The sequence below is a fragment of the Anabrus simplex genome, chromosome 12, assembly GCF_040414725.1.
Source record: "Anabrus simplex isolate iqAnaSimp1 chromosome 12, ASM4041472v1, whole genome shotgun sequence".
NCBI classification, from domain to species: Eukaryota; Metazoa; Arthropoda; class Insecta; order Orthoptera; family Tettigoniidae; genus Anabrus; species Anabrus simplex.
The window spans coordinates 73,281,373-73,297,940 of record NC_090276.1 but is presented as its reverse complement, the minus strand read 5'-3'; the positions used below and the strand labels follow the sequence as shown (position 1 = coordinate 73,297,940).

At 39.3% G+C, this 16,568-nt stretch overlaps 1 protein-coding gene across 2 annotated transcripts in view; it reads left to right on the top strand.

Annotated features, from left to right (window-relative positions):
* The window catches only part of LOC136884469 (inositol 1,4,5-triphosphate receptor associated 1), a 286,150-nt gene that overhangs the window by 231,153 nt on the left and 38,429 nt on the right, over nucleotides 1-16,568 (top strand). For both annotated transcript variants that reach the window (XM_067156658.2, XM_067156659.2), the window contains 3 exons: nucleotides 1,824-1,854; nucleotides 6,951-7,091; nucleotides 16,236-16,346. In XM_067156658.2, coding sequence (XP_067012759.2) covers nucleotides 1,824-1,854; nucleotides 6,951-7,091; nucleotides 16,236-16,346 — 283 coding nt within the window. The remainder of the gene's footprint in view (nucleotides 1-1,823; nucleotides 1,855-6,950; nucleotides 7,092-16,235; nucleotides 16,347-16,568) is intronic.

Here is a 16,568-nt window from a genome sequence, read left to right as displayed (position 1 = left end):
GTGAGCTATCTTGGCAAAAGCACGAGTACTTCTCATTTCCTATGTGGCAGTTACCTTGAACAACAGCTGTTCAAATTCGCTCTTCTCTGAAAGACGCATTTAACTCTGTTCGAGTCTCGTTTGTTTGATGTCGCAGAGAAAGGAGCTTAAACAGACAAAATTAACATAAAGGAAGGAATTGAAAAAAAAAAAAAAAAAAAAAAAAAAAAAAAAAAAAAAGCAGCATTGTTATGTCAGTTCCTTAGAACTGAATGTGAAACAAACGTGGAGCTTACGAGTGCTGCATAGAATTTGCTTCATTAGACATTCTAAGTGAAATGTCCAGCGATGATTTCCGAGGGTTCCGGGAATTCTGATTCATTCCTGTGCGTGTTTGTGATTGTCTGAATTCAACATACCACACTGCCAACCACAACAGAAGCATGCAATAGTGAATACAGAATTACGATAAACCTAGGAAGAAAACTCAGAATTCCTTGTAGACTCTTCTTCCAACAAACTGATACCAACCGCCATGGTTGTGGCAGTACTCAACATCGTTTTCTTCACAGCTTTTCTTTATTGGTTTGCGACCGATCGAGTTGGCCGTGCGGTTAGGATCGCGTAGCTGTGAGCTTGCATCTCGGAGTTGAGGGGTTCGAATCTCACCGTCAGCAGCCCTGAAGATGGTTTTCCGTTTTTAATGTTGAAAACATTTCTTGGACAAAGTGGGGGTCCTCATACTATGAAAAACTTAAAATTAAGCAATTTCCTCAATTGTGCTTAAATTTGAAAGGCTAAAGGGCACGAAAGATTTCAAATTGTGAGTCTTGGGTAGCTTTATAAAGCTAAAAAAAAATTTCGAAAATCACTTTCGGCCTAAATGCAGTTCCGGTAAAACATCCTAAAATCGCTTGTTTCTTTACTCGTTTCCGTTTTTATTCAGATGCTAGCCAAATTAACTTATTTACATAATTCTTTGTAATACTCTCAGGCGTTTTTTTTTAATGTCCACACCGCTTACCCTCCAGGGTTGGTTTTTCACCCGGACTCAGCGAAGGATTCCACCTCTACCGCCTCAAGGGCAGTGTCCTGGAGCGTGAGACATTGGGACGGGGATACAACTGGGGAGGATGACCAGTACCTCGCCCAGGCGGCCTCACCTGCTATGCTGAACAGGGGCCTTGGTGGGGGATGGGAAGTTTGGAAAGCATAGGCAAGGAAGAGGGAAGGAAGCGGCCGTGGCCTTAAGTTAGTGACCATCCCGGCATTTGCTTGGAGAAGAAGTGGGAAACCACAAAAAACCACTTCCAGGATGGCTGAGGTGGGAATCGAACCCACCTCTACTCAGTTGAACTTCCGAGGCTGAGTGGACCCCTTGAGCACGGAAAACCCTCTTCAGGGCTGCCGATCGTGGGGTTCAAACCCACTATCTCCCCGATACAAGCTCACAGCTCCGCGCCCCTAACCGCACGACCAACTCGCCTGTTCGTCTTCTATCAGTTCTTCTTCTTCCTCTTGGATATGGATTGGGCGCTAAAGCCACTTTACCCATTAACTACACATTGTTGTTCATTACGTATGTGAGTTCGAATGTTGGAAACCGTGTAGTATATAAATATTGATGATAAACAGGGTAAATGTTTGCAAACAAACAGTGATAAACGATGTTGAAGATTAATCTCATGCAGAGATAGGATACTGACAAATAGATATTATTGTAGTGTTAAATTACATTGGTCTAAAAATCCATATATTGTGCTTTAATAGTAAACCTTATTAAACGTTTTTAGTTAAAGCTTTATGTCTGACTAGGACTGAATTCTTGCTATTTTCTGTTTCAGTAACGAGAGCACCGCCGACCAGGACACTGAGGTAAGCAAATCATTTAGTATGTAATGTATTTAGACGTAAAATAACCTACTGCTTGCCGTCTGATGTTCGAGGCGAGGCCTCAAGTGCTTAGATTATTTGAATGATTCCTTCAAAGCTTCACGACCTAACTTCCTGCCAGCTTACTTTTTTTTATTTATTGGGTTCCGCTTGCGCGTTGTACCCAACCACTAGTCCTCTTATCGAGTGGATCGAAATCTAAGCAGGATGTTTATGTTATTTTTCATGGGAAATATAAAAAAGTGAACCAAAAACATACTTAGGTATGCCGAAACAACTCTAAATTATCATACACAGTGTAATCCATCACGGCGGCTATCCTCAACAACAAACATGACCGGACCAACGTATCAACCTTCATTACTCCAAGTTGGCAGGGTGACATCACGTTTTCAATAAATACCCCTAATTTCGTCATGACCATAGTAGCTTGAAAGTTAATTCAGTTCGACAGTTGTGGAAGTTTAAAATAAATATGAAAGTACTATATCTGTATGGCATGTTAAAAACTACGTCGAAATGTCGCATCACGTTCTCATTTGAACGTTATCTTGGCAGTAAAGTCAGGGAAAGGCTCGTCTTTACGTTTACTCGTTTGCAAAAATTAAGAACAATAGTGAAATGTAATACAGTGATGGACTACGACGGTTATATGGGCATCGGAACCGTATCAAAGCAGACACGTTGTAAATGTGAGGGTTCGTAAACGGGGATCGCATCTCTGTTACGACTTTATGTAAATATAGCTTTGAACCAAGTTAATGAAACTTGAGAGACATGGCAGAGCTCTAGTTCGAACTGATTATCGAAAGTGTTGGCACCGTCATAAGGCGTAATAATTCGTATTTATCTTACGCGAGCCATGTATTAAGCACTGCCCGGAAATATTTCATTAAATTCGTCCGACGACTAATCCAATAAGAGATGGGTTTTGACAGGTGCGGCCGTGGCGAGAAGTATGGCGCGCTGCGTTGCGAGGTACCCATCAGCTGATTTTGTCACTGAATCTCCTGTCAGTTTTCGTAATGAAACATTTTTTGACTTTGGCTGGGTGTCATCCGAAATTAGCGATACCTACAAAGTGTGTGACGCGACGTTTCCTAGCAACCGGCGATGGATGGCCATGACCGAATTGACATATTTTGATTTTTCCCAAAGGGACAATTGACGTCAATTTTCGCTTCTTTTATTTCCCAAGTTACGAAATTCACAGACTCAACCAACCGACAGCATGCATTCATAGCTCTACCCGTACTGTAATGATATTACCATACACTTAAAATATAGGAGGGCGCTAATATCAGCTGAAAAATTCCGTCCGATGTCTTAACACATGAAGAAAACAGACATTCAACGAAGGCATTATAACGAAGTCATGCCATAGCCAACATGCAATACGGTACATATAACAATCACGAGCAATAATACATGTACTGAATGGTGGCAATAAAAAATCACAGCTTACTTCTAAACCTGATCTAAAAACAAACTATGACATTCATAAATCTCGTATCCAATGTAGGCTAGATATCAAAATAATGACCATACTAAGCAACATACGCATACAATACGTAACACATGAGCTAATGTAATTATATTACCAATGATATTATAGAGCACAGTGATTTTTCAGCAAGTAGAACAAACAAATTCTTACTCACGCTTGGACTATTTTTTTAATCAATAGAGATGGGTTTGATCTCCTCGACGTCATCTGCCATCACTCACTGTCGTCCCTAGATGAGGTTGAACTTGAATTTGAACCTCCAAGACGAATTATTCAAACACACGTGAACAGCACACATACACAAGTTAATACAACACGAAACTTGAAATTAAAAACAAATCTGTCACTAAAGCTAAAGCCCTCGAATACCGTACTAGACCTTATAACCTAAATATTAAACTGAACTAATGAAAACACTAATACAGCACTTTTAACACACGAATCAACGGGAATGACAACAGTAACATTAATACCTACTTCAGTACGAGATAATATTAAACAAGGGACGTAAATAACTATGTACACTTCTGTTAGGAAGGCGCGGATAAATAATAGCTGACGGAGCAGTCGCAGCGGCCAAACTTCAGAATCCTTCGCTTATTGGACATATATATCTTATATTTTTATTTTATTTTGCAAGTTGCTTTACGTCGCACCGACACAGATAGGTCTTATGGCGACGATGGGGCAGGAAGGAGCTAGGAGTGGGAAAGAAGTGGCCGTGGCCTTAATTAGGTACAGCCCCAGCATTTGCCTGGTGTGAAAATGGGAAACCTCGGAAAACCATCTTCAGGGCTGCCGACAGTGGGGTTCGAACCCACTATCTCCCAAATACTGGATACTGGCCGCAATTAAGCGACTGCAGCTATCGACCTCGGTCAAGTTACTCTTACGTGACAGGCAAAATAAACTTGTCGTTTAGAATACACATTATGGAGAGAGCCACAGCAGCGACCAAGGGAATGTTCGACATCAAGGAAATCAAAATCCTAAGTCTCCCTTCTGCCTTAAAACTATTCGAAGCTAAAATCATTCCTACGCTGTGTTACGGTATAGAAATCATCTGGCAAAATCTCAGTGTAAAGGACCTCCAGATCTGGAGAAAACAAAGGCCCGTTTCTTAAAATTAGCCCTGGGATGTCCAAATATACTCTATCAAGATTAGTATGTGAACTCACGCAAGAGACTTCCCTGTTGGAGGACCTACGAGTAAGATCCTCGCTCCCCTTCACGACTAATGGGCAAAAGTTGTAAAAGAAAGACAAGAGAAGAGGAAAACCATATGCTCCGAGTTTTACACCACAAATGCAATGCCAGATCGGTCATGGACAGGACCCAAACAAGACTTTCGTTACTTGACAACGGGATTACCGTTGCACCGTTATCATCACAAAATATGTAAAAACAAAACGTTCCATGAACCTCAACAGGACTGCGTATGTGATCTCCGCAACCTGCCGTGTGACAAATATTACCAACTGTATGAAAACTGAAAAGAACAAACTCAATCATTTCCTATTGTAAGATGTGATATTTCTCCCATTATGAACACTTGTGCGAAATTCTTACAATCATTCATAAACGCGACATCTGAAGTTTACTATATTTCGCTTTAGATGATTCTGAAGAACGATGTCGATCATTCAATGCGATGCACAAACGATCGACTCTTATTACGAAGCGGTAAAATCCAAGACTGAAATTTAACCTACAGTAAATTTTGTTCCTACTCACTCAGACAGACTAGCAAGTCATTTTAATACGATTAGAATATTACACAGCCAATGCAGACGATACAGAATTTGTTCTTGACGTGTGAATGAATACTTTTGTGTTTGTGACTGCAATTTATTGTTGTCCTGTAGGATTTACTGTATAATATATTCAGCTGATGTCTTGCTAATATGAAATTTATCTTTGACTACACAGTCGCTGAAATTGAAGGTTAGGTTAATCTGTTGTCTAAAAACCCAGTGGTCTCATTTCAATTTCGTCATTACTGCTAAACGCTGTTCAGGAGATTTTAAATTACAAAACATTCGCGAAAATAGCTTCCCTAGTTATATACACATTACAGGCTACATATGAAGGACTATCTGTCACCTCCACAATGACAATTCTACAAATTTGTAAATATGTCAAAAAAATAATGGCATATACCGGTATCAGTTTCATAACACAATACGTAGCTTACAATTTGGCAGTTTTTTACCTCTCAGTTCAAAAGTTGTATGATACACACATTCGTAAAATTCTACAAAATTGTCATGACAATTTTTTTAAAATGAAATAGTGCCCCCATGGCATATAGAGAACATCTTCTATAAACACACGACCAGCTAGATCTCCGTGGCGCTCCTAATACCGGGCTTGACAAACGGGTATAGTTTACACGTGGCGCTGGATGCCTAAGATTGAGCTTGACTGATTGATCGGTAGACATTAATACTCCACTGTGGGAAAATATTTTGACTTTGATTGCCGATTTTTCCTTAATTTAGAGGGACGGAGATTGCTTCATAGGTTAATATTCCGTCACCTCGTAATCTGCAGGCCTTCCGACTGAGTAGCGGTACCGTAAAGCATTTGCCTCATCATCACCATCATCCTCCCACATACAGATGTGCAGGTCTCTCATGGGGAGTCAAATAAAAAGACCTGCACCAGGCGAGCCGAACACGTCCTCGGACACTATCGGCACTAAAAGCCATACAATAAGTATCTTCTAAAATTCATCTGGACAGCAGGCAATAGTATGAAAATAAACGGGGTTAAAAGTCAGGTTGTAAGTTTCACAAACAGGAAAAGTCCTCTCAGTTTTAATTACTGCGTTGATGGGGTGAAAGTTCTTTGTGGGGATTACTGTAATTACCTAGATGTTAATATAAACAAAGATCTTCATTGTAAATAAAGGATACCGATCTCTACACATGGTTATGAGAGTATTTAGGGGTTGTAGTAAGGATGTAAAGGAGAGGGCATATAAGTCTCTGGTAAGACCCCAACTAGAGTATGGTTCAAGTGTATGGGACCCTCATTAGGATTACTTGATTCGAGATTTGGAAATATTCCAAAGAAAAGCAGCTCAATTTGTTCTGGCTGATTTCCGCCTTCGGTCCAGAGAGTTCCGGGTTCGATTCCTGGCCGGGTTGGGTGTTTTAATTGCAACTAATTAATTCTTCTGGCCCAGGGACTGGGTGTTTGTGTTTGTCCCAACGCACAACATACCACGCAATAGTGATCACATCCCACCACATAGGGTTTTCATCAGGAAGAGCATTCGGCCATAAAAGAAGGGCAAGTGCATATGTACTGTACAGTTCGTACCCGCGACCCGACAGGTGTGGCAATAGCTGAAGAAGAAGTTTAGTGATCTTGTGATGTGAAACCGACCAACAATTAAATTTAAATAATAGGTGAAATTTTGAACAAAATATACATTAATTTGTGGATCTAACATCATCAAAGTTAAATAGTAAAAATTTCAAATTTACATTGTGATCTAACTGGAGTGTATGAAATATTTTTTTTGAAAATTCGAAATTTTTGCTCACATTATTATTATTCACAGAACAAGTTTGTAGCCGTCTCGCTGGCCATGAAGACTGACCGCCTCACCCTAGAGGCTCGCTTCCAGAAGCAGAAGAAGCTGTGGGACCAGGCCATGCGCAATGTGGAGCAGGAAGCCATCAACCTCAACGCTGCTCTTCACGTGAGTACATTTTCTTCTCTTGTCATTAATCAGAGGGCACTTTGTGAAGAGTAAGTAGATCATGAGACCAAGCGGCTGGCTTCCCTTCCAAATCTTTCCACACTGTTCATATGACACTGTTGAAGGTGATTTGTTTGTCGGATGGAGATATTAAGACTTGAGCAGACACCTTTTGTGTAATTCAACGGGGGTAGGGTATATGCCGACACTGGGTTTCACACTCTCTGGACCTCATTATCACAATATTACACTCCGAGATGTGAAGGTCGTCTATGGGCACCATCTAGAACAGGCCCTCCCAAATGCCCAAAATCTCACGCGTGCAGACAGTGTGCAGAGTTCCTGTGCACACTGCATCGGTCCCGCTTGGCTCAGCTTGGACCAACGCTTCGTCTCTGGGCTACTCGGCTAAGCTCGGCTTAGATTTGGAGCGCTACGGAGCAAGTGAGGAAGAGGGAGACAGGGGGGAGCGAGCGAGACAGGCATAGGGAAAGAGAGAGACAGCGCTATTGCTCCAAATCGAGGAGTGGGGGTCTGCACTCTGGTCAACCGAGCGAAGTCATCTTTTGTACCGTGCACAGTGCATGCACCCTGAGAGGCCCTGATCTAGAAGGATTGCACAAGGCCTCTCTGGAGGCTGCATGATGTCAGTCGATCAATCAATTGATTAATCAATCAAATCAGTCAATCAAATATATTTGCTTCGGCACATAATTGACCACTTGAGTATAACCTTTCTGGTACATCATCCATAATATAAGGTAGGGATGTGGCGACCCCATCGCCCAGTGGGAAACCACTGCAATCAGCTACCCGAGTATTGGCGGGAAAACCATAACATATGCGGAGTATGGAGGAAATGCCTACTCCCAGTCCTGAACAACTAGGATGAACTTGTAGCACTTCATTCATCACCAATTCATACTTCATTAATCACCTTTCCAGATCACATCTGGAATTGTAAAGCCTGACCTTGGTCAGAAATGTTTCGATCGAAAGATCAGACAATCAATGATGATGAGTCTTCTAATGAATAAATCCACCGGTGTGGACAAACAACAACAAGGATCTGCACAAAGACACCACTCGGAATCGGTGGGGTGTCAAGTAGAAGACCTAGGCGAATCGGAGCGCCTGGAAGCCCAACAGACAATCGACAGACAGCTGACAGACAGTGGACTAACCCAACAATGTAAGAAGAGACTTAAGTTCAACAAATCAGGAAAATTTTCATACTTTGCAACATTAAACATTAATTCACTAAGTAAGGTGGGCAAGTTGAAACATTTAACTGATGTGATGGACCAACATAGGATTTTAATAATGGCTTTACAAGAACTTAGGAACACAGACCAGGACCCAATTGAATCAGGAGGTTATCGTCTCTACAAAGGACCTCCAGGAGAAAGAGTAATGAAGAATGTCCCTCAATTTGGTGTAGGTTTTCTTGTTCATAGTAGCATAATAGACTCAATTGAAGAATTTTCTTCAAAATCTTCGAGGATGGCACTTCTAACAATTAAAGTAGGGAATAAAACTTATACTTTAATAAATGTCCATGCACCAACAAATGACAAAAACAATAAAGATAGAGAAGGAGTTGAAAACTTTTGGGAGGAACTTGATTACATATTAGCGAAGATCCCTGATGAGCATATAAAAATCTTACTTGGAGATTTCAATGCTAAAATAGGCAGAGAAAAGAAGTATCGCACAGTTGTAGGAAAATGGCCAGCTCATAAATTAACGAACAAAAATGGCCAAAGATTAATTGAACTTTGTGCAGATCATAGACTCGTTTTGGAAACCACCAGATTCATGAGGCGACCACATAAACTTATGACATGGAAATGCCCTAACGTAAAATTGGGAGAGTTTCAGATTGATCATGTTGCCATGGATAAAGATTATCATAAAGAAATTTATAATGTCAGAGTCCTCCGTGGGGTAGACATTGACTCGGATCATTATATCTCAAAAATAAAAATCAAGTTAACACCAAAAAGGAAACACAAACATAATCATCTCAAAGCAAGGAGAAATTATGATCCCAGTTACTTAATAAATAATAAAATATATTTAGAGAGATCCAAAACACCTTTAAATGACAAATTAGAGACAATGATCAACAAACTTAAAACCATAGCTGAAGAAATTGCCCCAATCAAAAGGAGAAAGAAACATGCGTGGTGGAACGAGGAATGTGACAAAGCAATTCAAGCAAGACACAAGGCATGGATAAATGATCAACAGAGGAAAACGGAAAAATCTCGAGAAGAACTAATTAATGCCAGAAGACAAACAGCTAAAGAAATTAGGACAATTAAAAGGAATTATCAAAAGGAAATGCTTAGCACTATAGAAGAAACATTCAATCAGCATAAAACAAGAGACTATTACAAAACATTCAAGCAATATCAATCTAAATTTACCCCTCCCACACTTATGTTAAGAAATAAAAATGGTAAAATGGCACACAATAATCAGGATAATGCTAACATTCTTGCAGAATACTTTAAAGAGTTACTTAATTGTGAGGATCCTGTGGAACATTTAGAATTTGATCCTAACCCAAAAAATAAAACTCCATTACAAAAGATTATACCACCAGTTTACAATGAAGTGAAAACGGCAATTAATGCACTTAAAAACTACAAAGCAGCAGGAGAGAATCAAATAGTAGCAGAAATATGGAAGAATGCTAATGATCAGACTATTCAAAACCTACATAAATACATCATTGATATTTGGAACACGGAGAAGCTTCCTGAGGAATGGAATACAGCGATAATCCACCCGCTGCACAAGAAAGGTGATCGCTCCGATCCAAATAATTATCGGGGGATATCCTTACTTGATATTACATACAAGATTTTATCCAAGATTATATACACAAGAATCCAAGAACAACTCGACCAAGAACTTGGAGAATATCAGGGAGGATTTCGACCAGGTAGAAGCTGTCCAGATCAAATCATTAGTTTAAAATGGATAATGAAGCACCAAAGAGTTCGAAGTAAGGGTCTGGTCATCACGTTTGTAGATTTTAAAAAAGCATACGACAGTATTCATCGTGACTCATTATTAAAAAGCCTTAAAGAATTTGGCTTACATCAAAAACTTGTTAACCTCATTAATATGACTTTTAAAAATACGAAGGCAAAAGTTAAATTTAGAGGTGAATTATCAGAATCATTCACTATAAGAACTGGACTTCGACAAGGAGACGGACTTTCACCATTGTTATTTAATTGTGCATTGGAGAAGGTTATGCGTGAATGGAACAAGAAATGCCAACCAACTATCAAGATCGGTAGAAATATTAAACTCAACTGCCTTGCTTTTGCGGACGATTTAGCATTACTTGCAAATACAATAGAAGAGGCTAAATTTCAAATTGAACAACTAGAAATTATAGCTAAAAAAATGGGATTACAAATTTCATTTGAAAAAACAGAAATGATGCCAACTTTTAAAGTTGATTTACCAGTTATTCAGCTGAACAGTAATAAAGAGATTAAAATTGTTCAGAAATTCAAATATCTTGGGGAAATAATAACATGGAACACAAATGAAAAAGAAGCAATAGAACACAGAACAACTAAATTTAAACAAGCACAAAGACTTACCTGGCCAACCTATAAAAAAAAATCTCTTTCGATAAACGCTAAGCTGAAACACTATAATTCCATAGTTAAACCAGAGGCAACCTATGCTAGTGAAACTTTATTCAAATTAAATGTAAAATCTACAACAGACAAATTACAGAAAACTGAGAGAAGAATTCTTAGAACAATTATTAATAAAAAACACCAAGTTGATGGACAGTGGAGATTGTTGCCTAACAACATTGTCTATCGTGAATGTGAATCAATAATATCTACAATGCGTAAAAGAAGAATTTCCTTTTTCTGTCACATATCAAGATTAGCAGACACCAGGATATTGAAACAACTATTCGATTACTTTTTGAAGAATAAAATCAATAATAATTGGTTCAAAGAAGTTCAGGACGATTTGGAAGAATTGGGTATAACTCGGCAACAAATCAAAGACAGAAAAGAGAAGAGGATTTTGAAGAACAAAAGCATAAGTCTCAAACTAAAAGCAGTTGAACGGAAACAATATACTATATCGGACACACAAAGGGCTTCCAGGTCGGAGAGGATGAAAAAGTTCTGGGAGAAGAAGAAGAAGAAATTAACTCAAATGTATTGATTTCAGTGCTCCAATGTGGGCGTAAAATATGTAAATAATAAAATAAATAAATAAGGTTTTGAACAACTTGTATTTTAATGATTATGTTTTTGTAAGTGTGTTTCCAAGCCATTATTCTGTAGCCATGAACAGACTGAACTAGAGCATAATAAACCTCTGATAACTGTTTCATAGTGGCTTCTTCTTCCTAGTGTCATCCCAACGAGTTCCTGGGTCAAGCTTTGGATCATTGACCTCCATGCACTTCTCGCACCTCCCTGGAGACACTCTTTTGGAGCACTTCTTAGATCTTTGTTCTGATCCACTGTGACTCTTCATATAGGCTATTATTATGTCAGGCTCACCACACCCAAAGGCTTCATACTGACTATGTATTTTAAATTGTGAAATGTACAGGGTGGTTGGAAACGTGAACCATGTATATCAGGTTGGCCATACTGATAAATAATTTGAAAGAAATAATTCGATACCTCGCTCTGTTGTCATTTCATCAGTTGCTGAAATTAGAAAGAGATCCACCTTATCAATACTAAATTTAATATTGTTATTTAAAACAGGAACGGTTTCGACTTATTACAAGTCATCTTCAGCTGTCATTTACATACACATTAGAATCATGTTCAAACAGTTGTATCTTACAAATAAACATGTCGTGTTTGATAGACATTAGGTAGTATGTCTAGAAGTGAAATTCTGCTTCTTACATCTAAGTTTAAAGGATCAAGAATATTAAAAAGATATCTATCTTTAACACATTAATGTCTATCAAACACGACATGTTTATTTGTAAGATACAACTGTTTGAACATGATTCTAATGTGTATGTAAATGACAGCTGAAGATGACTTGTAATAAGTCGAAACCGGTCCTGTTTTAAATAACAATATTAAATTTAGTATTGATAAGGTGGATCTCTTTCTTTCTATGACATACTATAGATATCAATACGGAACATCATGAAATTTATTAATCAAGGTTGCTGAAGTTATCCAATCAGATCACTCCGCATGTGAATTCTAATGGCCGTTGTGAGGCGGTGTTGCTAAATCTATTCGTGGCTAGAAACTAGCATGAGAGCACCAGTCAAAGAATAAAATTTTACCAGAGGAGGGGTTTGAATATAGACGTCCGAGCTGACGGCATCGTGGCAGAAAAAGTACGTTACAGTGTCACTGGCTGAAACCAACAGCGCGCTTGTGTTTGATGCTGATTTCTCGGTATGGCTCACGAACCATTCTTAAGTCACCAGCAAATTTAGCAACAGTGCCGTACAAAGCCCACTTCAATTTGCCTGTGAAGTGATCTGAATGGATAATTTCAGCAGCTGATAAAATGGCAACGGTGCGAGATATCAAATTACTTCTTTTAAATTATTTATTAGCATGACGAACCCTTTAGCGCTCATATACTGGGTTCCTGTTGCTTCTGACCACTCTGTTTAAACAGTTCTCCTGAGTCTTTTTCTTAAATGAACTATTGTATGTAATTTTTCCATTTTCATGTTTGTCTCAGTAACTAATCTCAAATACTTATTTTATAAATTTTGTACCAGTTCCAATTAAAATTACAGCTGTCATTAAGTACAGTCAATATAGACCTTTGAGGTGACAGAATTGCACCAAAGCAAGTACGCTACCGTGACACTGGCTGAAACCAACGGTATGGTGTTTGATGCTGATTTCTCGGCATGGCTCTCGAACCATTCTTAACTCATGATCATTTCTTGTATGTGTTATTGGCTTCTATTGTCATTACAATAGGAGTGTGCATTGAATAAAAAAGAAATTATTATTTATCGTATGGATTACAGTCACATCACAATAAAAGTATTTTAAAATTATTTTCACGTCTGAACACATTAAATCAAAATGTCAGATTGGTATCTCTAATATAATTAACACCGTTTTGAGTAGCCATCAGGAACTCGGCTGAATCTCCTGAGAAGGCTGATAGAGGGCATTCTTGGATAATATGCTGAACAGTTTGTCTTTCAGCATCACAACTACACTCGGGAGATGGAATTTTCTTCCATTTTTAAAGGGAGTCTGCACGTATACCACAATTAGTTCTGATTCGGTTTAGAGTACACCAAATTTTTCTGGCTAGCTCAAAACCTGGTGGCTTAGATGTGATGCATGGCTTAGCTTGCTGTTCTGGTGTTGCAGAGGTCTTCCATAATTGCTTCCAGCTGTCAATCATGTTAAAATTACTTTCAGCAAGCTTCCTTGCAGTATTCAATGGAGGGTGACGAGAGCGAAGTATCTTCCTGTTAATAACAGGGAGGTCAAGATGTACAGGAAGAGAAGAATTGTTGCAAATATTATTGTACACCTTGATAAGTGCTTTTTTGCTATGGACTTTACGTCGCACCGACACAGATAGGTCTTATGGCGACGATGGGATAGGAAAGGCCTAGGAGTTGGAAGGAAGCGGCCGTGGCCTTAATTAAGGTACAGCCCCAGCATTTGCCTGGTGTGAAAATGGGAAACCACGGAAAACCATTTTCAGGGCTGCCGATAGTGGGATTCGAACCTACTATCTCCCGGATGCAAGCTCACAGCCGCGTGCCTCTACGCGTTGATAAGTGCTTGTTCTCTTCTCACGGATGGAGGTGGTATGTGACTTAATGATGGCAGCCAGTATGTTGGAATACATCTGATTGTCCCTGATATTAAACGCATGGTTTGGTTGAGCTGAGTGTCAACAAGCTTAACATGAGCGCTGTTTATCCAGATTGGAGCACAATATTCAGCCACGGGATAAACTAGTCCAAGGGCAGAAGTCCGAAGTGTAGAAGCTGTTGACCCCCGCGTAGTGCCGCACAGTTTCTGCAGGATATTATATCTGGTTCTGAGTTTGGCGGCAGTTCTGCTAAGATGTTCTTTGAAACTAAGAGTCCTATCTAGAATGACTCCTAGAAATTTTGGATACTTGGTATGTGAGAGTAATCTGCCATCAAAGTGAACTTTCAGTTCTCTATTTGCTTGTTTATTGTTGAGATGGAACGAAGCAACTACTGTCTTTGCTGCGCTTGGCTGTAACCTCCAGTCACAAAAGTATCATCCCATACTAGATAGGTCTCTGGTTAGAATATCCTCGGTAGCTTCGAAGTCTATATGGCTAACAGCAGGGGCCCAGTCATCTGCGTACCCAAACTTCCTAGATGTAGTCTCTGGCATATCTGCTATATATAAACAGAACAAAAGGGGAGCCAGCACAGAACCTTGTGGGAGACCATTATTAAGATTCCTCAATGAGCTCATACTATTACCAATTCGAACCCAGAAGTTTCTGTTACTGAGCATGTTGTTAATAAGATTTCCAATGTGCAGGCATGGAATGATTCATAGAAGTTTGAGAATCAATCCTTGTCTCCACACAGTATCATATGCTGCTGTTAGATCAACAAAGGCAATTGAAGTTTTCTGGTGTTTCTGAAAATTAGCCTCTATGAATGTTGTCATAGAAAGGACCTGATCTGTACAGTTTCGGTGCGGGCGGAAGCCAGCTTGTTCGAACAGGTAAGTTTTTGAAAATGATATGGCAAATACGGTTATAAATAATTCTTTCCAGAAGTTTATAGATCATGCTAAGCAGAGCAATGGGTCTATAGCTTTGAGGTTCGTTGTTAGGTTTGCCAGGTTTAAGAATAGCAATGATTTTTGCCCTCTTTAATTCGTGGGGTATATTGCCTGATAGAAGAATGTCTGTGAAAAATTTAGCTAACCATATTCTTACATTTTTACCACAGTTGAGAAGGAACTCTGGATGAATACCATCGAAACCTGGAGCCTTTCCTGCTTTCATATCTTTCAGTGCTATTGTAACTTCTTCTGGAGTGAATGGAGTGGAATATTCAGAATTTGAGGTGCATATTTTCTTGAGCTCTCTTAATTCCTTCTTAACTTTGATCGTGTGTTGTTTATTTTGAGGAGCTCTTGAAGTGTTGACTATGTTGGACGCAATTTGATTTGGTGTAACAGGTCCGTTAGTACGGTGTGATGGTTTGCCTCCACCAAGCTTCCTAAGGAGAGACCAGGCCTTTCTACTTGATTTTTGGAAGTCCATGGATTCAACAGTCTCTGTCCATTTAGCACATCTTGCAGCATCAAGTTGGCATAGCAGTTCATCAGCTATTTCTCGGTTGTTACTTACACATTCTGACTTGAGATCAAGTGTAGTTTCTGTGCGTCTTATCTCCATCTATACGTTAGAACTATGCCCCGTTTGTGGTTTTTAGGCAGTATTTTTGACACTGCATTAAGTGTTTAGTGTGTGTTATCTAGAGAGTTTATGATCATTTATCACCTATTTTAGGCATAAATATTTCTTACTGTCGTGCCCTAAGTATCAGCCATATTGTTTTTGCGTGCATTCGATCCATAGATAACACTACGAAGAGAGAAACTTGATATACCGGTATAGGTTTACATTCTTTGCCTTAAGTGTCAGCCATTTTGATTGACTTGCCACCAATACCACGGTAGTCATGGAGAAGATAGACGCTATCTATGGCCTTCCCGATATTCTTATGACTCAGAGTCTACACTTCTGATTGTGGGGTCAACGTTGCTCAACGTCCGTAGGTTTTACCTGAAATTTCCCTACACGTGTCCTCCGGGTGGTGCCAACTGAGCAACAACACTGGTTGCCAGATAATCCCTTGGATTTCCTGGCATAAATCACATCATACAATGGAATGTAAAAAAGAAAATAAAGCAGAGACAGGCTAAATATTGGTTGAGAAGAGGCAAGTTTGTTGAGCGAACTTTCTGTGGAACCAACCAGCTATAATAATTTTCTGAGAGGAATCATTCAACTAGTTGGTGAACCTTGCATTTCAGCAAAGGTTGCCTGTTAAGACTGTAAAGTTTTCATCGGAGCATTGTTAGGAGAGAGTTAACTGTAGTATCTCTCTTGTTCCAGAGGCTCAACTACCTGTGTACAGACTCGGAGTCTGTGGACATTCTGACTAACATAAAGGAACAGGTTTCCTTCCTCTTGAGGGCTGTGGAATACGTGTCGGGCAATGCCGAGGTAAGTCCTAATTGTTTCAAGTTTTATGATTATATTTCTTTGCATCTGGAAAAACTGCTAAGTGAAATACTTCAGATGTAAGGTTCTGTCATTAGCGCAATTTACCTTAGACAATTCCCGTTCATACTGATATGTGTTCTGCGGTGCACCTTTTCTCTGACAACATCTTCACAAAGGCACAAAACGATTTATTTTTGAAATGAATGTAAATTGATCTTTCAG